The sequence below is a fragment of the Polypterus senegalus genome, chromosome 3 (genome assembly GCF_016835505.1).
Source record: "Polypterus senegalus isolate Bchr_013 chromosome 3, ASM1683550v1, whole genome shotgun sequence".
In the NCBI taxonomy this organism is placed as follows: domain Eukaryota; kingdom Metazoa; phylum Chordata; class Cladistia; order Polypteriformes; family Polypteridae; genus Polypterus; species Polypterus senegalus.
In genome coordinates this window covers 214898449-214916681 of record NC_053156.1, presented here as the reverse complement: position 1 = coordinate 214916681, position 18233 = coordinate 214898449, and the positions used below count along the sequence as shown (strand labels likewise).

At 39.0% G+C, this 18233-nt stretch overlaps 1 protein-coding gene across 1 annotated transcript; it reads right to left on the bottom strand.

The window, feature by feature from the left end:
* Nucleotides 1-5501: 5501 nt before the first annotated feature.
* LOC120526867 (interleukin-17F-like) lies at nt 5502-17118 on the bottom strand. Its single transcript, XM_039749983.1, has 3 exons — nt 17024-17118; nt 10440-10585; nt 5502-5962 (listed from the first exon to the last, which is right to left on the bottom strand). Exons 1-3 carry the CDS (start codon nt 17054-17056, stop codon nt 5743-5745), a joined length of 399 nt encoding a protein of 132 aa, XP_039605917.1. The 5' UTR covers nt 17057-17118; the 3' UTR covers nt 5502-5742.
* Nucleotides 17119-18233: the final 1115 nt, after the last annotated feature.

Here is an 18233-nt window from a genome sequence, read left to right as displayed (position 1 = left end):
TGCCTGGATGGTTCCTGAGCCCTGGAGGGCAGCACCTCCACCACACGAGGAAGTGCTGCCACTCCAGGAACTGTGTATGCCTGGAGCGCTTCCGGGTGCAAGGGCAGCACTTCCGCCACACCAGGAGGTGCTGCCGAAAGACCATCATCAGCACCTGGAGCACATCCGGGGGAAGATAAAAGTGGCCACCTCACTCCAGTGGACGAGCCGGAGTCGGGAGGAGATAGACGGATCTTGTGAAGGAGGAGTGGAGGCGGCTGAAGCAAGACGAGAGTTAAAAGGACTGAGGAATCGTGAGTGTCGGGAACCAAATTGTAAATAATAAGCAGAAATAAACCTGTGTGTTTTGAACTGTGCCGTCGTGTCTGTTTGTGGCTGGGCTATCTTTTACACAGTGAAAACTGGTCACTGATTAGGAAAAGGGTTAGAATGAAAACCTGCAGCCACTGCGGCCCTCCAGGCCTGGAGTTCGACACCCCTACATTAGTGTGATCTACAACCTACTGACCCTGTTATTTATCAGTCCTCTTTGGTCTACCTTTCACCTTGGTGCTCTTGTAGTATCTGGTATTGAGCCTCCCCATATATGAGAGCAAGCCAAAAAGTATCAACATTAATATTTTATCTTTTTGTGTTCATAAGAATTACTTATGAATGCTTAAAAATCACTTAATTTATCTTCTGGCGTCTTACTATCTTGTACAAGAAACCCATATGGCATATTGCTCATTGCATCTCGATATCTAGTTATGCAAGAGATCTAGCTTTATGGGGTTCCTGTCCATTTTTAGCCCTCTAGACCCAAAAAACCCCTCATTTGTAGATATTTTTGGACCATATCTTACACCCTTATGATAAAGAGTAAACCAATAAGTGCCTTCAGCAAAATTGATCAGAAGGACTTGAAGTTGTGCATGTCAAATCAACTGACCCCAGGGTCAGTTATGATATACGAGAGGCCAAAATTACTCCTTCACACAAAAAGTTGAAAAAATGGGAATTGTTAAAATAGGCATGTGGAGTGTCATTTTATGCTATTTTGAGGGTGCTAATCACAAATATGATAATATTTTTGATATTTGATTCCTTACCGGTGGTCCTTGCCCCATACGAGTCACTCCCTGATGGTTAAAAATAACAGATTTCAAACATAAGCATGTGGTGTATCATTTTAAATTATTACAAATTACATTTAGTCAATGATCATGTTGATATTGTTTTTGAATTTTGATCCTTTACTAGGGATGTAGCCCTCTCTGGATCTCTATCAGAGGGTAAAATATGGCAAATTTCTATTATAATCCACAATTTATAGACTTTAAATTGAAGCATATGTCTATATATTTCAAGTATTTGACAAAATTATCCTTCTTTCTGATGTACTTCTGCCTCATGAAGTAAATCATTAAAGGTCTTATGCACACTTCTAATTCACAATTTTTATACTGTTGGCTGCAATGGTAGCTGTACACACATGTATGGGCCTTGCTTCTCTAAGTTGCTGCCACACAGGTCCAAACTGATCTAGTTAATTGCACCGTATTATAATATTAATATGGCCACTGCCCTTTCCATTTGATCAAAGACAAAGTGTGCTGTTATCCATTTTTGTGAGCTGACAGAGTATCTGGAGCACAAATCTATCATTGACTTCAAGCACGACAAGGAAGCAAAGCATCTATGAATGGAATGGAAACTTTCACATGAGTGCTACAATAGACAAATGATCTAATCGCGTTTCCACATCCACTTCTCCTGATAGTGCTGAATGTGCCCATAAAATGGTGTGTTATTGTGTTAACAACATTAGACACTTTCCAAACCTTCTGTTTTCATTTTTATAAATATATTCTGGATATTCTTTCACTCACATTTGTATTAAAAGGTTCACCTACTCAAATTTAAATGGGATCTCATTTTGCAGTATGGGCTTCTGTCTTTTATAATGACTCATGTCAGGACTGCCCACTACCCTGTGCTCATTATATGACAGTTCTTCCTCTCTCAGCCTTTTGCCAAATGTGAAAAGCATTACAAATGGAAACAGGGCTGAGAAACAAGAATACTAAGAGTTACACGATTGTAACACTGCAACACATTTGTAGACATTCCTACTCATAATTCAGGCTTGCAAAAAGATTGAGTTTATTCCAGGACCTCAGGGAACAAAGCAGGAAACCATTATGAACAGTGCATCTGCACATCTTTCTTGATGTGGTAGGAAAGCCTATGTAGAAAATGATCAGGAATGGGGTTCGAACCCAGGATTCAAAAGGCTAGCCACTGTGCCACTCCTAAAGACCTTTAAAATTGATCAAAAATTAGCTTGGGAAAATAGCTATAAAATATGTAGTTCATCAAAGATAGCCAAAAAATTAGCTGCTTTATCAATATACATGCTAGATATAGTAAGTAAAGAATAATCAGAGGCCATGTATTGTGTAGTCCCCTGTCTTTATTGAGTGCTGAAGTTCAATTTCCTCATTATCTTAATCATGAGACTGCTGCCAGAATCCTCAAACCCCAATCAACTGCAGTTATTTTCTTAGTTTTATGACAAATAGAGTCACACATATCGAAAAAAGCAAGATAAATTATTAATTCTGCCTCCTAATTGTGTAATCTCAATTTAGGGTCATGGGAAAATTATCTTTTCGATCTGAAAAAAGAAACTCTGATCAATTTTTAAATATTTTAATACCATATATTTTAAAAATATTCTTCAAATGGTGATTTTTTTAAAAGTGTCTGAGGGAGACTAGCAATTGTTAACATAGCAATTTCCATTACCACGATAATCAATGATGCTGGATGTCAAGCTTTTATAGAATTAATGTGCCATTTAGAAAGCATTCACTGTTTTCACATTTTATTGTGTAACAGCCTTATGCTGGAAGCATTTAAATTAATTTTATCCCTCCTCAAATAACACTTAATACATCAGAATGACAAAGCCAGAAACAGGATTTTAAGAATTTTCCCAGAATTATTAAAAATAAGCTCAAATATCACCTTTGACACAAGTATTCAGATGCTTTGCAATGATATGATATTCTATTGATCATCGCTGAGATGTTTCTACACCTTGTGTGGAGTCCTCCTGTGGTTATTCATTTGATTGGACATTATTAGGGAAGGTCTATAGGAGGCCTCACAGTTGGCAGTGTGTATCAGAGCTGAAAACAAGCCATGAGGTGTCGAAGGAATTGAGTGAAGAGGTTTGAGGCAGGATTGTGTGAAGATGCAAATCGGGGGAATGCTAAACAATTTCTGCAGCACGGAAGGTTCCCAAGAGCAAAATGGCCTCCATAATCCTTGAATGGAATACGTTTGGAGCAACCTCAATTCCTCTAGAGTTTGCTGCCAGGCCAAACCAAGCATTCCAAGTAGAAGGGCCTTGGTAAGAGGGGTAGCACAAATCCATTAGGTCATGCTGGCTGAGAACCTTTGTGAAAAGAATAAAAGTACAACCACCACTGCAACATTCCACTAATCTGGGCTTTAATGAAGATTTGCCAGATGACATATAAAAGTTCACTTGGAGTTTGGAAAAAGGCACCTAAAAGACTCTCAGACTATGAGAAACAGAATTTTCTGGTCTGGCTCAATTCTAAGCATCACATCTGGTGGAAACCAAGCACCACTGATCATCAGTGCAATATACCATTCCAACAGCGAAGTGTGGTGGTGGCAGCATCTTAGTCATTTGCCAGCAGCAGACTAGGAGAATAGACAGGGTTGAAGGAAAACTGAACATTGGATAGCACAGCAATATCCCTAATGAAAACCTGCTCCAGAGCAGTCTGGATCTCAGATTGGGCTGAAGGTTCACTTATCAAGTAGACAATGACCCTAAGCACAAAGCAACCAAAACACAGAAGTGGCTGAGGGTCAACTCTATGAATTTTTTTTAGTGGCCCAGTCAGAATACAGACTTGTAAACCCAAATGAACATCTCTGGTCTCAGAAGAGACCTAAAAATAACTGTCCACTGATGGTCTCCTTTCAACCCTACAGGTTTTGAATAGATTTGCCAAGAAGAGTTGCAGAAAATGACCAAAATAAGGTGTGTGAAGTTTGTCATGTCATAATCTGTAATCGTTGTCATCAAAGGATGATTACACCCCTAGTCTTATATAACCCTTATATATCGGAATGCCTGACATGTTATATTCCAAATCGTAACCTTAGATCTTCAAATGAGTGTCTCCTTATAATTCCAAAAGCTAAACTTAAAAGAAGTGGTGAGGCGGCCTTCTGCTGTTATGCACCTAAAATCTGGAATAGCCTGCCAATAGAAATTCGCCAGGCAAATACAGTAGAGCACTATAAAACACTGCTGAAAACAGATTACTTTAACATGGCCTTTTTATAACTTCACTTTAACTTAATACTGATACTCTGTATGTTCAATTCATCATAATAACTATTCATAGTGGCTCTAAAATCCGTACTGACCCCTACTCTCTCTTCTGTTTCTTTTTCCGGTTTCTTTGTGGTGGCTGCTTGCGCCACCACCACCTACTCAAAACATCATGATGCACCAACATTGATGGACTGAAAGCCAGAAGTCTACGTGACCATCATCATCAGGTCCTTCCATGAAAACCCTAAATACAAAGAGGACTGTTTGACTTATGTTAGGTAGATTGCCCAGAGGGGACTGTCTCGTGGTCTGGAACCCCTACAGATTTTATTTTTTTTCTCCAGCCTTTGGAGTTTTTTTTTTTTGTTTTTTCTGTCCACCCTGGTCATCGGACCTTACTTATTCTATGTTAATTAATGTTGACTTATGATTATTTTTTATTGTGTCTTCTATTTTTCTATTCATTTTGTAGAGCACTTTGAGCTACATTTTTTTGTATGAATATGTGCTATATAAATAAATGTTGATTGATTGATTGATAGTCAGGGTTGGCGCAGTCTTTTAATGCCTCTCCCTTTCCTCCAACCACACATAAGAATGTTGGCAGCTCAAAGACATCTGATGTTGCTCCCAGTTTCTGATTTTATGGACCCACTGCTCCCTGACTTCATACTTGATAACCACCACCACCATCTTGAGTCATGTTACCAGTAGATTTACGTCTGGAAAGATGTAACTCTGACGGATGTTAAATAACTTTTGTTATTTTTCTGCCGACAGTTACAGAATGATCACCTCTGTTATCATAACCCTTTATGATCTCTTTTTGTCTTTTGCTGCATGTGATATTTCAGTTGTTTATTTTTTTTAAATTTGCAAAACTGTCTAAAATCCTGTTTCAGCTTTGCCATTCTGGGGGACTGACTGTTGTTTGATGAGGGGAACAAATAATTTTAGCATAAGGCTGCAGCACAGCAAGAAGTTAAAAATGAGATGGCGCAAAAATACTTTATGAAGCCACTACTTCTTAAGTCGAATTTCAAAATATAAATAATATTCTGATTTGGAACATTTCATTTTCCAAGCATATCTCACTTTTGTCATAAACAATGAAGGGACAAATTTTACACAAATATGTTAATTTACTCATTTTAATAGTTTATGATTCCCAGCCAATGCCCCATAGTCAGAATGTCAACACACAACTGCTTGATAATGTGGGTGTCAATACTTGTACAAAAGCTACAATGAAGGAAACACTCAGACCAATACAGAATAAGAGAACAGGAGCAGTAGGGTGTAATTCTGAATTACTGCAATTCTTCCAAGTTAAAATGTATCCCTCGTTTAACACAGACTCCATAGACACAAATAAGTTAATTCTGTACATGTGGTCTAACACAAGTACATCCAACAGACACTGTCTTCATTTTCATCTTGAAACCTTTCTTCACTTTATGTAGAAAGATCATTTTCCGTTTAATGGGGAGAGAATAAAACGTCAAGTCTTCTTTTCCATTCTGTCCAATACATCCCTGATGCTGACACTTTGCCACATGGATGATTTCAGGAATGCGTCGACTTCCTTGGTCAATCCTTTTAAACGAAAAATAAATACCGTTATACAGCTTTATTTAGCACCATTTTTCAGACTGAGTTCCAGTACTTAGTCATTCTTAAGCTACTTACTCCAATTCAGGGTCATGAGGCCTGGAGTCTATCCCAGCAGCACTGAACACAAGGCAGGAAACAGACTAGAAGCCATTTCTGACCTATCAATTAATTTCTTAGTCTTTAAGAGGTACACAGCAGCGTTGAAAAGCAAATTATTATTACATTTTTGACAAATGAAGGTGTAATTCCATTTCAGAATTATTCGAGACTTAAAACAGTTTGGGGATGAGTGTCTCTCTCCCTCAGTCTAGAGTGTATGATTGGTGCAAGTCATTCAGAGAGGGGCTATCATCTCTTCGGTCCACTTAAGGAATTTTTAGGAGGAAAGAAATTCAAGTTGAATGAGGAGGTTATTGACACTGTGCAAGAATGGGTCAACATGCAGTCAAAAGACCTACTCTTCTGGGATTAAGAAGCTTCCTGAGTGCTGAAACAAGTGTATTGCAGTGGCAGGAGATTATATAGACAAAATAGTGTGTAAGTCGTTTGTTTGTATTCAATAAATAAAGTGTACCTCATAAATTCCTGTTTATATTTGAACACCCCTAGTATATATACACGTGTATATATCTCTTTATATATAAAATCCAGCGCCTGTGTGTAATTCTGTCAACTTTTCATGAGAGAACTAATTAATGGATTTAAATCGGGTTTTTTTTCTATAATTTAAACATTTTGTGACTTCTCTCATTGTGTTATGTGTCATAGTTCGCCTGCGGTACCGATTTCTTTGTGCGAATCCAAGAGAGATGAGAGGGGCAGAGGGAAGGGGAGCTGGGACTTCCTCATTCATGTGCCAGTCTCGGGGTATTTTTAGCTAGCGAACGAGAGAACTACTTAAAGGATTCAGATCTGTTTTTTTCTAAAATTTACTTCAACATTCTGGTTGATTTTGCGACCTCTCTGATTCGCACTAAGAATCATAGTTTGCTTACAGGAGTGATATATTCACACTAATCCGAAACAGAGGCTGCGGGCTGAGGGGAGGAGGAAGCGTGACATCAGGAGTAGGGAGCCGGGCAGGGACATCCTCACTGTCCTGTTTCACTACTATGAGCCACGGGGGATGGCTAGTGTATATATATATATATATATATATATATATATATATATATATATATATATATATATATATATATATATATATATATATATATATAAACTGCTCAAAAAAATTAAAGGAACACTTTGAAAACACATCAGATTTCAATGGGAAAAAGAAATCCTCCTGGATATCTATACTGATGTAGACTGGGTAATGTGTTAGGAACGAAAGGATGCCACATCGTTTGATGGAAATGAAAATGATCAACCTACAGAGCCCTGAATTCAAAGACGCCCCAAAAATCAGAGTGAAAAATTATGTGGCAGGCTAGTCCATTTTGCCAATATTTAATTGCAGCAACTCAAAATTGTACGCAGCACTTTGTATGGCCCCTGTGTTCTTGTATACATGCCTGACAACATCGGTGCATGCTTCTAATGAGATGACAGATGGTGTTGTGGGGGATCTCCTCCCAGATCTGGACCAGGGCATCACTGAGCTCCTGGACAGTCTGAGGTGCAACCTGGTGGCATTGAAAGGACCAAACCATAATGTCCCAGAGGTGTTCTATTGGATTTAGGTCAGGAAAGTGTGGTGGCCAGTCAATGGTATCAATTCCTTCATCCTCCAGGAACTGCCTGCATACTCTCACCACATGAGGCCAGGAATTGTCGTGCACCAGGAGCCACTGTACCAGCATAGGGTCTGACAATGGGTCCAAGGATTTCATCCTGATACCTAATGGCAGCCAAGGTGCCTTTGTCAAGCCTGTAGCGGTCTGTGTGACCCTCTATGGATATGCCTCCCCAGACAATCATTAACCTACAACCAAACTGCTCATGCTGAATGATGTTACAGGCAGCATAATGTTCTCCATGGCTTCTCCAGACCCTTTCACTTCTGTCACGTGCTCAGGGTGAACCTGTTCTCATCTGTAAAAAGCACAGGGCACCAGTGGTGCATCTGCCAATTCTGGTATTCTATGGTGAATGCCAATCGAGCTGCATGCTGCTGGGCAGTGAGCTCAGGGCCCATTAGAGGACATGGGGCCCTTGGGTCACCCTCATGAAGTCTTTCTGGTTGTTTGGTCAAAGACATTCACACCAGTGGCCTGCTGGAGGTCTTTTTGTAGGGCTCTGGCAGTGCTCATCCTGTTCCTCCTTGCCCAAAGGAGCAGATACTGGTCCTGCTGATGGGTTATGGACCTTCCATGGCCCTCTCCAGCTCTCCTAGAGTAACTGCTTGTCTCCTAGAATCTCCTCCATGCCCTTGAGACTGTGCAGGGAGACACAGCAAACCTTCTGGCAATGACACGTATTGATGTGCCATCCTGGAGAAGTTGGACTACCTGTGCAACCTCTGTAGGGTCCAGGTATCGCCTCATGCTACCAGTAGTGACACTGACTGTAGCCAAATGCAAAACTAGTGAAGAAACAGTCAGAAAAGATGAGGAGGGAAAAATGTCAGTGGCCTCCACCTGTTAAACTATTCCTGTTTTGGGGGTCATCTCATTGTTGCCCCTCTAGTGCATCTGTTGTTAATTTCATTAACACCACAGCAGATGAAACTGATTAACAACCCCCTCTGCTACTTAACTGACCAGATTAATATCCCATAAGTTTCATTGACTTTATGCTATACTCTGATTAAAAAGTGTTCCTTTAATTCTTTTGAGCAGTATATATATAAAATATGCATACAATGCCTGAAGTAGATACACATAAGTACCTCTAATTTTTGTCTGAGATTGATTCAATTGACTAGGGACTGGGGTCTGTCTTGGAGTTTCGAGGACCATAATGCACTAACATTCAATTGATGAGCGGGGGTAAGGGGGTTGGTTTTGACAAACTGGATATGAGTGACATGTGTTACATAATGAGTAACATGTTGCGCATGCCAGTATACTCAAACACACCGCCTGTATGCAACTGCTAAAAACGAATAATTATTCCATACTGGTGTAAACCAGCCTACTTCAAGCACTATATGCTTATATACTGAACACCGTTCCCTTACCTGGGGTGCCAGTCTAATTGAGGCTGATGAAGTGAGGCATGGCATTTGCTATCTCAGACAGGAGGTTGGCATGAAAGGCCTTTGCCACAGAGGGTACACTGGGTCTAGCCTCCTGACAGCAAAGAATAGAAAGGGAAGCCATAATGGAAAGAGTGCACAAATGGAGGTACAACCTGTCCAGGAAGATCCTACATTTCTATTCCAATCAGGAGGAACAATTAATGAATGGGCAATTCGTCCCCCAGAATGAGAGGTGGCAGTGTTCCTCTGACCTGGTCCCGGTTTGGACACCTGCAAAGTTGCCTCGGATTTCTAGTACAGAAAGACAACCCTGTTGGGGTACTAGGGTGCCGCCAGAGGGCACTGTCAGGAGTGGACCACCCTGTTTTGGACAGTTTCAGTGTGACCCTGTAGGGAGGGTAGGGAGTTGTTCTCAAGCCCAGTTGGAATGCCAGTCCACCCACTCCTGTTCTTACATAATGTGAAGATAGTGTAGTATTTGTTAATGAAGTGTTATGGAAAGTTATTATAAAGTGTTATCGATATATGAAATCTAATTTCATGACATTTATAACTATTTGAATGTGCATGAACTAACACTCTGGTAAATATTATATAATGCTTGACTTATTAATGAAAGTTAATATAAAGTGTTACCAAAACCTGAATTTATGACATTTGTAACTTTCTGAATATGCATGAACTAATAATCTTTTAAACATTACAATGTTTGTGTGATTTATTAATGAAAGATATTATAAAGGGTTACCAAGAAATGTAACATTTTCAAGCCATCATCCAGAGTATGTCTTTTGTTCATTAGTCTTCATTACCCATGTAAAGTAGCTCTGTTCAGATTTGGATTTTATATTAATACTATTAGTGACACTTTAGTTTAGGTATTGCAAAAATCTATCAGTTAGTCATTTACTCTTATGTAACAAGACCTTAACAAAGGCTTCTTGTGGTTTTTATGACACTAAGTATCAGTGATGTGGTTATTCATCTGTGCAACATGGCCTACTAAAGTAACGTCACTTTGGAATAGTAAGAAGAGTGTTAAGTGACACATATTCCTCCTGATATTGCATACTTCAGTATAAGACCTGTAAATCCTTCACATTTATAAGTCATTTTACCAGCATATCAAAAGTCACACTGCGCAATATGAAGATGAGATGAATAACCACTCTACTGGTGCACCAAAAGAAGTCTTTGTTAAGGTATTGTTACTTAAGAGTAAATGAGTAATAAATGCACTTCTGCACTCCTTAAACTAAAGTGTTACCATATCATTTGATAAAGTTATAAAATAGTGTGTTATTGCATCCTTACTTGTAAGTCCATGGAGAACAAGAACGTTTGGCCACATCTGGGTATTCATAAATGTGAAAATCTCTGGCAACCTGCAGACTGGTTTTGATTAATTTATTTTTGCATTCAACACCAACAATTATCACTAGTCCAAAAGTAGAAGCAGCCTAAGGAAAAAAAAGAAATTTTAAACTACTTAGATACTTCCAACCCCATCAAACATCATAAAAATCTGATTTTTTAAAATTAATTACTGTATCATTTGTACATTTTAATATCAAATGCAAAATGCAGCACATTATATGATTCACACCTGCCTGACAATTCCATAATTGAAGCTGATGAATTTAAAATATTATCTGTTACCACAAGGTTTTAGTATCATGTTATAATACTACTACTATAATGACCAAAGAGTTAAAGGAAGTAAAATGGCTCAAGAAGTGACACATTTGACTGCTGTTTAAAGGACACCTCCCCTCATTTGAAAAGCCTGTAGTCGCGGCTGGTTCACATATTCAGGGAATGGCTGTGATTTAATCTTAATTCCAGTTTAGTTATAACAGGAGTGCTCACCTTCTGGTCTGGACAGACACAATGGCTTTTCAGTGCTTCAGTAAGCTCTACTCCTAAACAGAGGCTGGTGTGTGTCTTTGTGTGAACTCCTGTTTTAATTAACACACTCATTTCTGCATGTAGTCAACAGATTTAAAATAAAATGCACTGCACATTGAGCTGTTCCTCAAAAACTTGTACAAAGCGACACAAGATTAGAACGGGTACACTGGCATAGCGGCTATCACTGCAGGTTTACAGCTGAAAAGTCCCAGTTCAAATCTCGTACTACCAGTGGCAATGTGTAGGTTTTCTCACTTGGGCTGCCTTTCACATAACAAAGATGGGTACATTCAGGTTCATAAGTATTTGGACAGATGACACAATTTTCATAATTTTGGCTCTGTACACCATCACAATGGATTTAAAATGAAGCTATAATTATGTTATTGAAGTGTAGACTTTCAGCCTTTCTCCTTTAATTTAAGGAGTTTACCAATGAGCTGTTTAGGAATGACAGCCATTTTTCTTCATAACCCCCCACATTTCCAGGGGCTCAAAAGTGACAAGCTGTCCCATAGCCAGGTGGGAGGAGTTCCGTTATGTCATTAAGCAGGTAAAAGGTCTGGAATTGATTCCCAGTGTGGTATTTACATTTGGAAGCTGTCACTGTGAACTCTCAATATTAGGTCCAAAGAGCTGCTCATGCAAGTAAAAGCAGTCCATCATTAGAATGAGAAAACAAAACAAGCCCTTCAGTGAGGTAGCTGAAATATGAAGAGTGGTCAAATCAATCATATGGTACATTCTTAAAAATGAGGAACATACTGGTGAGTTCAGCAACACCAGAAGGTCTGAAAAAACCACAGAAGATATGTGCTGGATGACTTCAGAATTCTGTCCTTGGTAAAGAAGCACCAACACCTTTACAACATTTAACCAAACCAAGAACACTCTCTGGGAGGTAGACCTTTCATTGCCAAAGTCCAAAATCAAGAGAAAACTTCACAAAAGTAAAGACAGTGGGCTTATCACAAGGTGTAATCCACTGGTAAACCTCAAGCAATGGAAAGAAGGATGAGACTTTGCCAGAAAAAAAATTTAAAAAACCTGTCCAGTTCTGAGACAATGTTCTTTGGACAAAGGAGACTAAGATCGATATATACCAGAATGTTGGAAAGAGAAGAGTATGAAGAAGAGAAGAAATAGTTCATGATCTGGTGAATACCACATCATCTGTGAAACATGGTGGGGGCAATTTTATGGCAGGACTATTAATTGCTGCAAATGGAAGCCATTCACTAACATTTATTGATAATATGATTTCAAGCAGAAGTAGCAGGATTAATTCTGAAGTATATAGGGCCATACTATCTGATCTGATTCAGCCAAATGCTGCAAAACTAATAGGACAACACTTCACAGTATAATTAAACTATGAACCAAAAACATACTGCAAAAGCAAACCAAGTGCTTTTCTTTTTTTTTTTTTTTACCGTGTCCTGTTCGGCTGTGAAGCAATCAGAATTGATGTCTGAATGCTGGCGACTAGCCTTACAGTTTTTCTCTCAGGTGGAGCGTTACAGCTTCTGCTGACGTCACGCCTGATACCAAAACTTTATTAAAAATATTTTTAGATGTTTTTAAGATTCGAACCGGACACGGAGACAAAAGTGAAAGAAAAAGAAGAGAGAGAAGGAAGAGATGGAGGTAAAGGGGGAGGGGGTTTCGTATAGAATAAACAATAAATGAACCAGAATCTGCTTCTAGACCTGCAGAAAGAGGGGAAAAACAAACCACAAGACAAAAACATTGCTGCATCAGCTACATGAAGATATATAAAAGTAAAAATGTTTGCTGACAATCATACAGTAATTATTACTAAGGCATTTAGGGCCACCACAACCTTAGATCATGTGCTGAAGATGTCCAAGTCATACTTATGAAATCACCATGTGAGCACCTGTGTGCGCGCGCGCTTGTATGTGTAAGGTTTCTCTATAGGAGCATCCAATAGTGAGTGTGAAGGGCCACAGACCTGCCCCCAAAAGCGTGCGGAAGATAGAGGGAGTTCCAAGCCCAGAGATCCAGAGGTCACCCCAGAGCGCGAAGACCCCAGGGAGGCCGTCACCAGAGAAGCCCCAACCCCCACTCGAGAGGCGCAGAGGATCACCCCGGGGGGCCACAACCAGCAGCCAGCAGAGTCCCGGGAGATATCAACGGCAAGCCCTCAGGCCCGCCCGCAGCCGCTCACCCCCGAGTCGGCCGGGCCCGGAACCCAGCAGCCCGGAACCCAAGGGCGACCCACCCCGGCGAGGACCCAACAGAGCCCAGGGAACCAGATCCCACCAGGCAGCCACCGGGAGCGACCAGACAGATGCTTAAGGCAGGGGGAGGGTAGGCAAAGATGTTGTAGTATTGCCAGATGTCCCAGGAGAGGGGAGGAGTCCAAAACCCCACCTGACATATACAGTCACACACAAACACAGTCATACACTCCCTCCCTCATGCTCTCACATACACATACAACCCAAGACTTACAAAGATATACACCAGACACCCATTCACAATCCCCATACACACCCTACCTAACTCTGGTCCCGGTGCTGCCATACATGAGGTACAACCTGTGCTTTTCTTTTTAAAGTACTGGAATGTTCTTCAATGGCCAAGTCAATCAACGGACCTCAACACAACTGGACATGCATTTCACTTGCTGAAGACAAAACTGAAGGCATAAAGTCCAATGAACAAGCAGCAACCGAAGACAACTGCAGTTAAGGGCTGGCAAAGTATCGCTAGGGTAGAAAGCCAGCATTTGGAAATGGCTGTGGGTTTGAGACTTCAAGCAGTCACTGACAGCCAAATATTGAAAATGATCATTATATTTATGATTAAGTTAATTTGTACAAATACTTCTGAGCCCCTGAAAATAGGGGTCCATGTATAATAATGTCTGTCTATTCTAAACGACACATACAATATTTTTGTTAAACCACTTGAATTAAAGCTGAAAGTCTACAATTCAATCACATTTTGATTCATTTGTTTCAAATCCATTGTGGTGGTGTACAGAGCAAAATTAAGAAAATTGTGTCACTGTCCAAATACTTATGGACCTGACTGTAGATGAGGTTGACTGGCATCTGAACATTATCCTGGGGTAACTGAGTGTGGGTGTGCCCTGAGATGGACTTGACTTAAAATCAATGTTACCCAAATAAGCTCCAGCCTGGTGACCCTGTGTTGGAATAAACAGCACTGAAAAATGAATGAATGTGCCACATTTGCCTTACAGAATTTTAAGGACTGTCATTCTGTTTGAATGATTTCTAAATAATAGATGATCTTCACACCTGAACTTGCTGCCATGTCCTGTTTGGTCTTTATTTACTGTCAGCCATAGTTATGCATAACAAACTGCCCAAGTTAAAACATCATTTTGAGAAGAATTATTGACATGCATTGAGCAAACAAATTAGACTATGAAACTGTCCTGTGTGTCAAAAGATAAGACAATAGTGAAATAAAATAATTCTATGTCCACACTCAAAAAGTACTGGGCAGTAAACAACCTAATTCAGCCAATCAGATAGTCGTTAGGGCTTTCGACTTCAAACCCTGAGGTTATGGGTTCAAATCCGCTATTGTCAACAATAAATGCATTTCTAGCCCAAGAAACCACAAGGAATGCCTCAATGGGCTTTAACAAGCCCTGTTTTTTGGCCATAACCTTGACTCCCTAAGAAGAAAAGAAAAAAAAACAAAAAAGCATGTAGGGTGAAAAAATGGAAGAAATCTTCAGAAAGGCAATTAAGAGAGACACACCCTAAGAGGTAGGTTGGGTGCGCAATGGGTGTCAAATAATGGTGCAAATACAACACACACAACAGAACACAAGTAATCCTCGTCACAGAGCTAGATGGCCAATCTATCATTGCAACCACAGAAATACAAGACAACAGTACAAACTACTTTGTTCTTGCACAGCACTCCTGACCAAGTGCAAATGCTGAGAACTGCAACAACTCTCAATGCAAAACGAATCGATTGCACAAGTTCTTAAATACAGATCTGACTCATATATGGAAACAGATTTCTTAAAATAAGGCGGCACGGTGGCAGAGTGGTAGTGCTGCTGCCTCGCAGTAAGGAGACCTGGGTTCGCTTCGTAGGTTCTCTCCGTGTCTGCGTCGTCAGTTTCCTCCCACAGTCCAAAGACACTGCAGGTTAGGTGCATTGGCGATCCTCAATTGTCCCTAGTGTGTGCTTGGTGTGTGTGTGTGTGTGCTCTGCAGTGGGCTAGCGCCCACCCGGGGTTTATTCCGGCCTTGTGCCCTGTGTTGGCTGGGATTGGCTCCGGCAAACCCCCGTGGCCCTGTGTTAGGATATAGCGGGTTGGATAATGGATGGATGAATTTGTTAAAATAGATACTAATTTACATAAATGAAACACAACAATATCTGTCTGTGAACTAATTGTAGAACCGCTGTCAGATTGAAGAAAAGAGTCGGACAAGCCAGACCTAGTCAGAGTCCTGGAGACCTCAGCCAATAAGCTGCCTCCCTCCTGATGCCCATTCTACAGCTGAGTCAGAAATGAGCCAGCTAATTGGATGAAATGATCCCTAGTGCTTCTTCTTGTGAGGTGACTTTTCCATGGCAGGCAAACAACTTGGCAGCAGAGCAGTGGCATCAAGAAGAGAAACAGAATAGGCAAGGGTTAGCAACAATTTATAAATATCATATTACTTATACAGTATTTTAGTACTAATGACTAATATATAAGTAATACAATATTTATAAACTGACACTGTGTGACGATGAGTACCTACCTGCCTGTGCTCCAATCGAAAAAACTAAAGAAATTTCAACAAAAGTTTCTCAAATGTTGTAAGTCGCTTTCCATAAAGTCATCTGATAAATAAGTAAGCAAAGTAAATAAATGATTATTAATTAATTAATTATTATTATTAATTAATTACATAAATTGATTTATTTAAGTTTGTTTGTATTTATTTATTTATTTATTTACTTATCGATTGATTGATTGCTTGTATTACCTGTCCTGTGAGTCTTTACTCTTGTTTTTTATGTTTCTGCTGCTGTATGCATGTCAATTTCCCCACGGGATTAATAAAGTTTGTCTAATCTAATCTAAATCAGCCTGTAATCTACAGATTAGTACAGGTGTCCCAGTCTTGCCATGCACCCATTGCTGTAGTGATAGCCGTCAGTACTCGTGTCCTTCATTTGGACAAAGCACGATCAGATGTTGGATGGAAAAAATGTTGGTTTCAGCTACAATCAGCAGCAAGTATGGCTTTCCATGACTGAGATGGGGTACACTAATTTCAGAAGTTCACAAAGTAGCCTTCAGTTTATCAGAATTTAATAAAGAGACAAAAAAACAGCCTCTGGCTAAGAGAATATTTGCACTGTTGCCTTCCACAGACAGAACTGGGTACTAGTCATGTATCAGTTTCAACTCGCAAACCAAGAAACAAAATAGAAATTAGAGTAAAAAAGAGAAAACTATTCTTCATCATTATAGGTAAAAGCCGAAATTAAGATATCTTTTCCTAAATACATTGAAATAGTTTAATTGTTTATTTCCATTCATTTTATGAGATTAAACAAGTAAAACAATATAAAAATTGGCAGGTTTTAATTTCAGTAATTTCATTTTGATGTGTCGTAAATATGAACAAGGAAATTTGCTTTCTGAGAGTAGGTCAAATTTATTATCAGATTTGACACAAAAAGAGACTTGTGAAAGTCTGCATGTCTATACAATAATTACACTCACAAACTACTTTTTTTTCTTTGACCCATTTGTTAACAGTAGCAGTGAACACATTAGTCTAAAAATACAAAAGTTCTTCACTGAACTTTTTTGCATAATAAAATCTCTTGAAAGATATGCTTAAGGAACAACCGATATTCACAGCTAATGTTGCTCAGTAGACACACTTTTTTATGTAGTCGCATCTCACTAATTGTAAAATTGTATGCTGATCAAGTAAAATAAGTGCTTTTATTTCACTTACCAGCATTGTCCTTAAATTTAATTTTAAAAGCATTTTCTAAAGAAGAAGTGCCTGTTCTCTTTTCAGCTTCCAGTTCAAAAATGTTGCTTCATTTGATGGACTCTGGTGTTTCTTTTATGATCAGAGAGTGTATATCCTGTGTATAAGGGTGTGCCCACAGGGGTTGGCTCACCAAGTGAATTCTCTTGTTATTTCCTCCACTCTTCAACTTTAACATTTGTCATTAATAAACTTTCTGTTTCGATAGTTCTTTTTATTATTTTCTAAGCATGCAACGATAGATAGATAGATAGATAGATAGATAGATAGATAGATAGATAGATAGATAGATAGATAGATAGATAGATAGATAGATAGATAGATAGATAGATAGATAGAACGTATTTCTTCCCAAGGCATAATTTGAATAAAAAGTAAATATTTTGGTAACAGTTTAGTTTAGGTACTGCAATAATGCATCTATTACTCATATACTATTATGTAATAAGACCTTAACATACACTTCTTTGGGTTTATTCATCTCTTTGATGTAAAATACTAACAAATCTTAACTTTGGGATGGCAACATGCCACACTGCACAGCAATAATGTCTACTGATATTTTCATAAGTGTTATAAAGACCAAAAGAAGCTTTTATTAAGGTATTGTTACATAACAGTAAATTGGTAACATATGCATTTTGTAATACCGAAACTAAAAAGTTACCCAATATTTATGATGTGTTTATGTATATTTGAGAAGAATGTTATTGAGAGGTTGTTTGAATCGATATTTCATTTATTGAAAACTCTTATTTTCAAATACCTGGCTTATACTGTGTCTACCTGCAAATTAAATTATTACTATGCTTTGTCTGTCGTAACAGTCAGAAAAACCGTTTTGTACATCATGTTAAACCATATGGATGTCGCAGTAAGGAAACCAGAGTTCACATCCTGGTTCCTCCAAGCATGCCATTTGCATCTTATCCACATAATAATACATTTTATTTATTTGTAGGCGCCTTTCTACACACTCAAGGTCACTGAACAATAGACAAAACATAGATTATAAACAAAAGTAAAATACAAAAGTTAAAATCAGACAGACCAACTGTAATCAAAAAGAAAAAGCAGTCTTAAACAAATGAGTTTTAAGTTTAGATTTAAGAAGTGAAAATAATTCATAGGTGGTAGTGAGTTCCAAAGCTGGGGAGCAGAGCAACTGAAT

Excerpts from the sequence above, each read along its gene's own strand:
- LOC120526867 (XM_039749983.1), bottom strand. The coding sequence starts at position 17,056 with ATGCTTTTAAAATTAAATTTAAGGACAATGCTG. Across the intron at positions 10,586-17,023 it reads TAAATTTAAGGACAATGCTG|GCTGCTTCTACTTTTGGACT; the intron begins GTAAGTGAAATA and ends TTTTTTCCTTAG. Across the intron at positions 5,963-10,439 it reads TGTTCTCCATGGACTTACAA|GATTGACCAAGGAAGTCGAC; the intron begins GTAAGGATGCAA and ends TTCGTTTAAAAG.